Here is a 10,904-nt window from a genome sequence, read left to right as displayed (position 1 = left end):
CACACACGTATATATAGTTTTTTAGTAGAGACAGGGTTTCACCATGTTGGTCAGGCTGGCCTCGAACTCCTGACCTTGTGATCCGCCCAGCTCGGCCTTCCAAAGTGTTGGGATTACAGGCGTGAGCCTCTGTGCGCGGCCTGGGATTTTTTTTCTTTTGGCTGGAATACAATTTCCAATAGTGTCTAGGCCGACACCCCTCCACCCTCCTTTGCCTGTCATTCAAGTGAATACCCTGGAGAAAAGAGGCTGTGGGGGAGGCCATGTTCGATTAGGAGGTTTAAGAGTCCATCAAAGTGTCATATGTGTTAGGTGTGAAATGGCGACACTGGAAATTACTGTTAATAAGGGGTGGCTGCAGCACGGTGATTTTTGTGAGAACATCCACACCGCCCCACTTTTGTTTGAAGACTTTCGTACTGAACTACGTGTTGTTTACGTTCAACAACGTATACGCTAGAGTTGACAAAAGTTAATCTCGGTGATAAGAATATGCCTGTTAATTTATCTCCACTCTGCTGAACGGTTAAAAATTGTTTTTCTTCAATAACAAAAGGCTTAACATTTTATTAAAAAAAAATTAGAGTATCATTATTTCATTATTGTAATGGGATGAATCCTCCTCCCTCCTTTCTGCCCTGGTTGGAGAGAAAGGAGTGCAGCCCACTTGCCCTCACTACCTTCAGCCTCCTCGGCGGCTTCTGGCGCCTCCACATTCAGAGGTTTCAGCTTCCCCGCCATTTTCCAACGCGGGGCCTGCGCGCAAGCCTTGCTTGATGACTGGTTAAAAAAGAAACCACGTGAGGGTGAAAGGCTTTTCAGCGCGCATGCGTGCAGCCCGCGGTTACGACAGCAGTTGAATCGGGAGTCAGCACTGGGCAGGCGCGGAACACACTGCGGCCCTGACTGTCAGCACGCATGCTACAACCTTGAGGCTGTAACTCCACAAACAAGGGCAGAACTAGAGTAATGGCCGGTTGGGGAGTGAGAGTAGTGTGCACACATACAAAACCCTAGGGAGGTCTCTCTTGCTTTAGGCTGCTTGTCTTGTGCAGGTTGTCAAAGTCTGGGACAGACGTGCATGTGCTATGTGGTGGTACACAATAGTTTGAGTCTGTTTTCGTTTACAAATCTTCATCAGAGTTCATGAGAGAGGGTTACTTATTTCTGTTTCACAGAGAGTAAAATGAGGCTTAGAAGCCAAGTGCATTTCCTATGTAAAAATGCTGGATTTCAGCCACTGTGTGCAGTCAGGTGCTGTGTCCTGGGTTCCACAGGTGGACACTGGAGGCCACCTTCTCATTAATGTTAGCAGCAGCCAGCATTGAGGGGGGATCATTTCTGGAAGGGTGAAGATGAAGAAAAGTACAAGAAGGGCAAAGGAATATCCTTGTGGGTCTTACTTTTAGGGCTTTTATGTAGTTTTTTTCTTTAAAATACCCTCAGGCCAGTTCCAAGCGTAGCCTGGCTCTGAAGTGCCAATTTCAGCACCCCTGTGGGCCACCCTAGAGACCAGATTTAAGGCCATATCTGGACATTCAGGGCTGAGATTCAACTGAGGAGGCAGACCCCTGAAGCAAGTTTGGAGGGGACAGTCCCTGACAGAGGCTAGAGCATCATCCAAGTGGAGGAGATGAGACAGAGGGAAGGGAGAGGGAGGCTTAAGGATTTCCCCAGAGGGGAAGGTGCATGACTGGGTGGGGAAAGCAGCCTGCTCGCCTGGCGGCTGCCACCATCTCTCTCATCGGCGGGCCCTCAGATCTTGCCCCATTGCTTAGGGAGACAATGACTGGCCACGGACACACCCCGACCCACATTTCCAGGGTGGACAGAAGGTAAAAAACAAAGGTGGTTGCTCCCAGCACTGCCTGGTCTGGGAGCTCCACTATCAGAGTCCAGTGAACAAGCCATTATGGGCAGCTTGGTCCGTAGAGGCGGCTGGTGGTGTGGAGTACTTGGGTGGGTAACGAATGAAGAGCCGGTCCTCCTCTTTCTTCACCCAGCGCAGGAGTTTGGTCACTACCAAGATTGCACCTGCCTTGGTCACCAGAGGGCTGAGGCAGGTATAGAGCTCGAATTTGGAGGTCACCTGGGGGTTTGGGAGGAGACAGAGTCAGATGGGCCAGAGCTGGCTATGGACAATCCTGCCTACCCCAATGCAGCTACATGTCTGCCTCCTGCAACCTGGAACCTGTACCTGGCAGCACCTCCTACCGGGTGCTCCTAGATACTGGGCTAAGGTAGGTAAGCTGATACTGTGCAATTAATGAGCCAAGGGTCAGGTGGACCTAGTGGCTTCAACTGGGTGATGCTAGTTGCGTGTGTGGGTACTCTCTAGACCTGTTTGCTCATCTGGGGACTGGGGAAAACAGTAACAATGTTTAATATCCTCTCAGTAACGTATTGTGTACAAGGTCCTGCTCTAAGCTCATACAACTATGTTTTCATCATCTACAGCCAGGGAATAATATAAAAGGGAACTCAATTTATGCCTCATACCACATGGAGAGGCCTGACCCCACGCCTTTCCTGTGCCACCTCCCAGAACTCTCCCCTTCACTCCCTCTGCTCCGGGCACTCTACCCTTTCCTTGCTATTCCTCAAACATAGCCACGCTCAGTCCCACCTCACAGCATATCACTCCTTTCCCTCTGCCAGTGTACTCTTCCTCCTAATATCCATGTAGCTCAATGCCTCCCTACTCCACTCAGATGCCATCTGCTCAGGGAGGCCACCCTGATCACTTGGTTTAAAATTCTGCTCCTAACGTATCTTTTTTTGTTGTTGTTTGTTTGTTTGTTTTGACACAGAGTCTCAATCTGTTGCCCAGGCTGGAGTGCAGTGGCACGTTCAAGCGATTCTCCTGCCTCAGCCTCCCGAGTAGCTGGGATTACAAGCGCATGCTGCCACACCTGGCTAATTTTTTGTATTTTTAGTAGAGACGGGGTTTCACCCTGTTGGCCAGGCTGATCTCGAACTCCTGACCCTGTGACCTGCCCCCCCCCCCCCCCCCCCACCCTAGCCTCCGCCTCCCAAAGTGCTGGGATTATAGGTGTGGGCCACCATGCCTGGCCCATATCTTGGTTTTTAAATTCCAATCTGTACTAAAAGGTACAAGGGCTCCATGGAAAAATGGCTGAGTTGACGACTGGAATAGAGAACGTCAAGTAAGATGTGCTCACATAGTGAAAGGGACGTGTCAGAGACACAGGGATCAGCCTGCCTAAATCAGGGTACCCACTGGCTAAATCAGAGGCAATTTGAACACCAAAATAAATGCTAGAGAAGGATTTTAGCTCACTGAATTAAAGAAAAATCCATGAGACAATATTGATAGAAAATTAAAAATTCAATAAATAGAAGAAGGAAAAGTTATTCCTTTTTTTTTTTTGAAATGGAGTCTTACTCTGTTGCCCAGGCTGGAGTGCAGTGGCACAATCTCGGGTCACTGCAACCTTTGCCTGCCAGGTTCAAGTGATTCTCCTGCCTCGGCCTCGTGAATAGCTGGGACTACAGGTGGGCACCACCACACCCAGCTAATTTTTGTATTTTTAGTAGAGATGGGGTTTCGCCATGTTAGCCAAGCTGGTCTCGAACTCCTGACCTCAAGTGATCAGCCTGCCTCAGCCTCCCAAAGTGCTGGGATTACAGGCGTGAGCCATCATGTCCGGCCCCATGTTATTCTTTATCGTAAAATCCTAGCCAATAAATGTAGAAAGAATGATGGAGTTAGGAAAACCACCATCTGGCCAGGCGTGGTTTTCACTACGCCCTTTATAACTCTTTATAAATAGAAAAACTCTTTATATTGTTTTTGCAACTTCTTTCTAAGTCTAAAGTTATTTGAAAATGAAAGTTAAAAAAATTTAAAAACAAAATCCTTAGCCTAGGGCAATGCCTGATCCACAGCAGTCATGCAATAAATTAATAAATATGCATTACGTGGCAGGTGCCATTTCTGATGAGGTCCCCTTCACTGGCCTCCCTTAGAAGCTGACCTTTAGGAAACGCATAGGAAGTGAGGGCTGGAGCCCGGAGGAGACCCAAGGGAAGGATACCCCAGGTGGAGGGCACAGCAAGTGTCTGTAGTGTCTGCAGAGGGCTGGGGACTCACAGAGTCACAAAGAGCTGGTGATGAATGGGGTGCCTCCAGACACATGGATTGGGCTACTGGGGAATCGGCAGGCACAGCAATGGTGGTTAATGGGGTCTCTGGAAAGTCAAAGACACTGTCCTGGTTGCTAATTGGGGAGAAGCACACAGGAGGATGAGGCTGATGTCGGATTAGAGACACGGTCATTAGTTATCATGGGCTTCAAAGATGTGTGTGTAAAGTCAGGGACAGTGTCACAGGCAAGGCACAGCCCAGCCAGAGGCCTGCTGTGTTTGGTGGAGGCGCTATGGCTGGAGGGGATACAATATAAGGAAAGGAGGCTTGAAGTGAGGAGTTAATTCACTCAGAGCCCTGCCCAACTTACCCAGGCCAGCAGCGTCTCCTTCTCAGCCACGTGGTAAATGAGGCGCAGGGGTCGGGAGGTGCTGTGCAGACGAGCATGCAGGCGGTGGTACAGGTCCGACAGCCGCTGCCGCTCCTCCTCTCTGCTGTAGGGGGCCTCTAGCTCAGGGCTGCCAAGATGGAGGGAGGTGGAGGGCAAGGTTAGTCCAGGGCCTTCTTGGCCGGCCCATTTCCTCCCTCAGTCTAGAGATTTCAATTACATGAGGGAGCTGAGCCTCTCCCATGAGACTTGAGGATTCTCAGGGGTTGGAGGCTGACCTTCCCTCATCAAACTAGGGGATTCCCTGAGTACTAGGGCCCTGCTCTCCTCCAGAAGAGGGGGATTCCTTTAGGTCTGTGGCTGATGCTTCATCATCAAACAGAGACTTGTTCTCTTCCCTCTTTCTTAAGCATGGCCGGTTATCTCTCCTGAGTCACATCCCTGAGATGCTGAACTTCCTGGTTTGACAGGCCTTCCCACCCAGCCAGTTGCCTTAGGGTCAGGGCCTACCTGGTAAACTGGGGCAGTTGGCGGTGGTGGTCAGGGATGTCCAGCGGCTTATACAAGAAGTGCCGGAGGCCTGGCGCCCCCACAGCCTGCACGCTGTAGGCAGGAGCACTGGTTGATGAGGCATTAGAGAAGCTGGCAGCCTCCCCAAGGGCACGCATGGCACCGAGGGCATGCATCCCATCTTCGACCAGGCGCCGGCAGGCGGCCATGGCATGGAAGGCTTCACGTTGGGTGCCAAGCAGCAGCAGACAGACAGGCATAGCATCCAGGCGGGCCACGTAGGCATAGAAAAAACCATCAGGGTTGAAGCGGGGCAGGCACACGGGTGCCCAAGCCTCACCCGCCGCAAAGGCTGGTGCACCCACCCAGTCGAGCAGCAACTGCAGGTCAGCTGGGTCCAGCCGGCACTCAGCCAGCACATTCCGCTCCTGGGCTGCTGTTATCAGTCGACCGCCTACTGCCAGCACTGACAGCGCCAGGCCAGGTGCTGTGCAACGTCGGAGGAGTGCACCCAGTGCGTCTCGCAGCGGGCGGGCAAGGGGCACACAGCGCACGGCACCCAGGAGCAGGGCTCCTGGGTCCTGCTCCACACTGTCCAGAAGTCGGTCCAGTGTGCGCTCTGAGCCAGCCAGCAGGCGGCGGAGGTCATAGTTCTGCTTGTGTGCGAAGATGCGGGCGACACTTGCACGTGTAAGTGTGCTCACGATCTGTGCGTGTACAGCTAGCAGCTCCCCCCGCAGCTGGGCTGCTGACTGAGAAGTCCGTGACATGGCCACGAGCAACAGTGGGCCCTGTTGTAGGAACACCAGCTTGTGGTCCTCTGGGGAAGGAAGGGGTAAGAAGGGTGGGTAAAGCTGGATCAGGAATGACCAGAGGGAGACAGTGGGGCTCTTCCGCCCTCTCCTACCATACACACACTGGGCCCGAGTCCACATGCTTACTCTGTGGGCACCTGGACTGGGGTAAGGACGAGCTGGAAGAATCTGGACATTTGCAGAGACATGATGGGATGGACAAAGGAACAGGTAGATTAGATACAAAGCACAGAGCAGGGGCAGGCGGAGAGAGATGGTACAAAGGCTGACACAGAGCCAGAAAGACACAGCTCAGCCACACAGCCCCCACAGTCATCCTCTCAGGCGACACAGAAGTATCCACCTAGTCACTTAGACCCCAGCAAGTCAATCATTCAGAAACCAGCAGACCCGACAGAGATGAACGCCCCATCTCCCGCCACTGACAGTTAGAGCCCTGGCTGACCATCCACACACAGGGACCCAACCCTGGCTGGCTGGATAGTGCCTGAGGCAGACAGACCTACCCGTGCCAGCCATATTCCCAGTCACTGTCCCCCATTCTGCCTCCCACCTGTTTGCTCACCAGCGTAGATGGCGCGGATGGCATCTCCTGCACTCTGCACAAAGGACACCAGGGCGGTCATTACACCCATGGTAGCCGACAGCGCCTCCACACTACCGTACCGCGAGTAGATGGGCTTGCCAGCCTCACTCAGCACAAACACATGCTTCCGCTGGCTGCGCCACTCCTCATCACTGGGGTCCCCGCCCTGGCCTCCAGAGCTACTCTCAGGGCTACGTGTGGGACTATTCTCAGGGGCTGCAGGACTCCAGAGCCGACAGTTGCTTGACGGGGCCTCTGACTGGGGCGGTGGTGATGGGCTGGGTGGCTGGTTCTTGTCCTTGGATCCTGAAAGGGAGCCCCTGGTGGGTCATCTGCATGTGAACTCCTAACTAACCCCACATCCCCAAGGACCCACCAAATATCTACTAGCCCCTCTATGACCCCTGCATGCTGACGCAGAACTCCAAGTATTTCCTATGCCCCTCAATGACCAATGACTGCCCTAGGACCCTGCAATGATCTCCACTAACATTTAGGTTCCAGTGATCTCCCTAAAACCCTAATAAACCAACATATTCTCATTGTTATTCCACTGGACCTGCTATGTTCCTAAAGACCAATTACTTTCCTTTCAATAACTGTCATTCCAAAGTCTTCAAAGCACCCCATTGACTCTGGATGACGATTATTCATCTTCAATGATCCCCCATTAACTCCTCTGACCCCTATTTTTTCTCCTGATATCTGCTCACCCAATGGCCACCGTTAACATCTATTAATATCTTAAGTGTTTGAATGCCCCAACCCCCGCAACTACCCTATCAGTGATGCCCTCTGATACCTGATGACCCCTACTAACTCTCCTGGTCACCCATTTATATTCTTGGTAATGTCCACTATTTCTCCCAATGACTGTCGTTAATATCCACTAACACCCAGATATTTAGGACTCCCCTAATCCATTATTCACTCCCACTGTGGTTCACAAACACCCCAATGACCCCACATTAACAATCATTAACACCTGGTTTTTCAATGACCCTCCATGACTGCTCCGATCCACAATTTATTCTACTCCATGTCCACTCCCCCCACCCCCAACAATGACCATCATTAACCTCCACTAACACTCAGTACTTCAGAGACCTTCGCTGACTCCCCTGACCACCTTCAATCTCATTGATAGCCACTCCCTTCCCTACAGTAACTATCATAATATCCACTAACATACAAGACTTTAATGACTTCCACTGCCCCTAACCATCACCATCATTAACATTCACTAAAACCCACAACTTCAATGGCCCCTACTGACACATCCATTTATTCCCATTGATTTCCATTCATCCCCCAGTGACAACCATTATTATCCATGTGCAACTGTCTCAATAATTTTCCCATAAAATCCCAATAATTGCATATTCTGTCATTGACATTCACTGACACTCCCATGTCCCCAAATATCATTACTCCCTCCTAATAACTGCTCTTACCTGCTATTAATTCCCAAGTCCTCAACCTCCCCACCCACATTTATTCTCAGTGAGGTCCACTGATCCTTCCCAATGACTCCATTTATATCCACTAATTCCAAAGTGATCAATGGTACAGACTTCTCAGTGACTTCCATTAAATCCCAAATGAACAACTTTACACATCCACTAACATTCGGTTCCTTAAAGACTTCCCCAACAGCCTACCAGTGACTTCAATGATGTAAATACTCTGAGTGACCATCGAACTCCACTGATTCCCCTTCCCACTTCTATTATTTAATAAATAACATCCTACTCCTCAAGAACACTAACTTCTCAACAGTTCTCCTTGGAGTCTATTGACTTTCTTCAGCACATTCTTTGACTTAAACGCTCTAAATCCTCAGTGACCCTCTTTGGTCCTAACAGCCCCCTTTTTGATTCCTCAATGATCTAAATTCATACCAAACCCCCAGTGAACATCCGTTGACACCCAATGACTTCCTCAATGGTGTAAACTACACCATGTGTCCACAGTGACCTCCTCCTGTCCCGGCTATGGTTTAAGCCACTTCTCTCGAGTCCCAAAAGACTCCCTACTGGTCACCCACTGACCCTTCCCCCGTCCAACAATGACAACCCCTAGGGATTCCTTTTAAGACCCCACTAAGTGGAGTCATACCTGTTTCCTCTAGGCCCTCGTCTTCGGGATCCGGCGGGACCGCATGAACCCCTCCACCTTCTCTAGTTTCCTCACTGGGGAACTGCGTGTCCTCCAAGTCCTCCGCGCCCCCAGGGGCCGGGGCAGCAGTGTCTCCTCCGGCCTCCATCTGCACATCCCTGAGGGGGAGGGGAATCGAGGGCGACGGGCGGTGAAGGAAACTTCTGAAAAGCCTTTATAGAGTCAGGCCCCCCTTGGACACACTCCTACTGCTCGTTTCCCCACGGATTTCAATATGACGAGACATTCAAAGTCATGCCCAAGTAACTGCCCCCTCCACACTTTCCGAAAAGAGGAGACTCTACTGGGCCTTAGAAATAGAGATATACAAACACCTGTTTTAACCCCGAATCTCAATTGGCCGGATACCATTACTTCCCCGTAGCGGCGGTGGCATCACACTTCCGGGTGCGGCCGGGGAGGTGCCACACTTCCGGGTGCGACACCTCCCAGAAGACACTTCTGGTTGCGGAGCTTTATTGGCTCCTCGCTCCCGCCGCCTACGGGTATCCCCTCATAGTTGAGATGGCGCGGGCCACTTCCGCATCTACGTCAGGTCTGTTCGGGAGCTCAATGGGACCTCTCAGCACTCCTTTCAACGAATCTGGCTACGGCTGCTAACCCGGGAGTGCGAGGCCCACTTCGCTTACCGGTGGTTGTTGGCGTGAGAGGGGCGCGGCTCGCTCTAGCCAATCCCGGAGTAAACAGGGCGCGACCGCCTTCTTTCTGGGCCAATCGAGATAAGCCGCCTCATTTCCCCGCTGTCTACTCCCCCCGCCAAACCCTAACCAATACCGTGCGTTGTGTTGCGTTTGCACCCGCCTATCCATTGATTGACGTCTCCCTTGACCCAATCGAAGGCTCGAGCCTATTCCTCGTTTCACAAGAGGACTTTTGCAGCCTAAGTCCCAGTGGATACCTGTGCTGGACCCACAAACGGGCTCTCCCAGAACTGAGGCAACTCCACTTTCTCTTATCCCTTAACCCTGCCAAGAAAGTCAAGGGAGGGGAGAGGCGCGAATGCTTAACGGGCAGTCGCCGCTTCCAATCAGCGTGCCGCGCCAAGTCTGGTCAGTCTATAGGACTCGGATCCTAAAATAAGAGGCAGGTCTCGCAGAAGGAGGAGGTATTCGTTGGTCTCTCCGTGTTTACCCAAAGGGCTAGGCGGCCTTTGGAAAAGAGGTAGCGTGAGCCACGGACATCCTCGTGGCGCCTGGCTAGGGGGTTGCGAAGGCAAAGCTCAGGCTGATTTGGATTTGTCCAGATCCACAAAAAGCCCGGCTGACCTCACTTGAGGGTGCAGCGTCAGCGGGCCGAACCGTGCAGAGGAAAGCCCAGGCCCACCGGTGGTGCGTGTGTGGGCGCGGCCAAGAGGCCGCTGAGTCCTGATTGGCCGAAAACAAGGCCGCGCCGATCTCCGCGCGCCGCCCTTGGCTAGCGCTACGGCCCCTGCAGCTGGGGTCCGTCCCCTGTAAGGTCTACTGTTCCCTGGAAAGTAGAGCGCGGCGGCTGTATAGGATCTTACGCGGGTGTTGCCAGCAGCTGCAGCCTGCAAGCTGCCAGGGGAAGGAAGGCGGTCCTAGCTGACAATTTTTGCCTGAGGGCGAATGCGGGTGTACACGCGCCTAGTCTAGACTGCCCATCTCCTTTGCTCTAGGGGGTCTCTGAGTCTTGTCTCTTCCTGCGACTCTCTGAGCCTGTCTCGGGGTATCTGCCTGCGCCCCTGTCTCTTTCTGTATTTGTGTCTCTGAATGTGCAAATGAACACCTTTACACGTCCAGTGCGCTCTCCTTCCTCATCTCCCTACCTCCGCCTCTTTCTCTAGGTCTTGGTCTCTCTGTCGTTCTTTAGCTTTCTCGCCTGCATTTCACTTACTTCCCCCTCTCTCTCCCAGGGCTGAACAGAGGCGCCCCGGGGGCCCTCGAGGGCCTATCGGATCCCGCAGCTCCGTCCCCTGCCGGGTTCCCACGTCTACCTGCAGCTGGGGGAAGAACTCCGCCAGCCCAGGGCGGGGGCGGGCACTCACTTGGACCAGGATCCGCCCGACGCCCCCGGTCCGCCGGGCGAACGGGTCTTCACTTCCTGGGATCAGTTTGGGAAAAGGCCTGGGGGCCCTGCCACGGGCGAGTGTGGGAACCCAGGGTTCGAATTCCCGCCCCGACGTTGCTTCCGCACCGAAAGCCCCCTGAACGCCTTACCCCAAGTGCCCTGGGCCTCGGTTTCTCCACCAGTGAAACAATGATGGGAATCGCTTGACGTGAAGTGAGTGGAGGTGCTGGCACACTTCGAGTGATTGCTAAGTGGAAGCCTTTGGTACTAGTTAGGATAATTATTTTAATT

At 52.6% G+C, this 10,904-nt stretch overlaps 1 protein-coding gene across 3 annotated transcripts; it reads right to left on the bottom strand.

The window, feature by feature from the left end:
• Window positions 1-542: 542 nt before the first annotated feature.
• MON1B (MON1 homolog B, secretory trafficking associated) lies at window positions 543-9,233 on the bottom strand. Of its 3 annotated transcripts, none has more exons than XM_030819139.1 (6): window positions 8,900-9,233; window positions 8,526-8,683; window positions 6,387-6,713; window positions 5,007-5,826; window positions 4,479-4,626; window positions 543-2,089 (listed from the first exon to the last, which is right to left on the bottom strand). In XM_030819139.1, exons 2-6 carry the CDS (start codon window positions 8,671-8,673, stop codon window positions 1,889-1,891), a joined length of 1,644 nt encoding a protein of 547 aa, XP_030674999.1. In that variant the 5' UTR covers window positions 8,674-8,683; window positions 8,900-9,233; the 3' UTR covers window positions 543-1,888. The 3 variants fall into 3 exon arrangements, with proteins under 3 accessions (XP_030674999.1, XP_030675009.1, XP_030675005.1); XM_030819149.1 differs by having other exon boundaries at window positions 8,934-9,204; XM_030819145.1 differs by having other exon boundaries at window positions 8,526-9,206.
• Window positions 9,234-10,904: the final 1,671 nt, after the last annotated feature.

Source organism: Nomascus leucogenys, chromosome 2, assembly GCF_006542625.1.
Source record: "Nomascus leucogenys isolate Asia chromosome 2, Asia_NLE_v1, whole genome shotgun sequence".
Lineage (NCBI taxonomy): Eukaryota > Metazoa > Chordata > Mammalia > Primates > Hylobatidae > Nomascus > Nomascus leucogenys.
The sequence above is the reverse complement of the archived record's forward strand: the minus strand, read 5'-3'. Positions and strand labels throughout refer to the sequence as shown.

Bases quoted from the DNA above. Each gene is read 5' to 3' on its own strand.
- MON1B (XM_030819139.1), bottom strand. From the start codon at position 8,673: ATGGAGGCCGGAGGAGACACTGCTGCCCCGGCCCCTGGGGGCGCGGAG. The intron at 6,714-8,525 runs GTATGACTCCAC...GCTCCCTTTCAG, and splicing joins CGAGGGCCTAGAGGAAACAG to GATCCAAGGACAAGAACCAG. The intron at 5,827-6,386 runs GTGAGCAAACAG...TTCCTTCCCCAG, and splicing joins CATCCGCGCCATCTACGCTG to AGGACCACAAGCTGGTGTTC.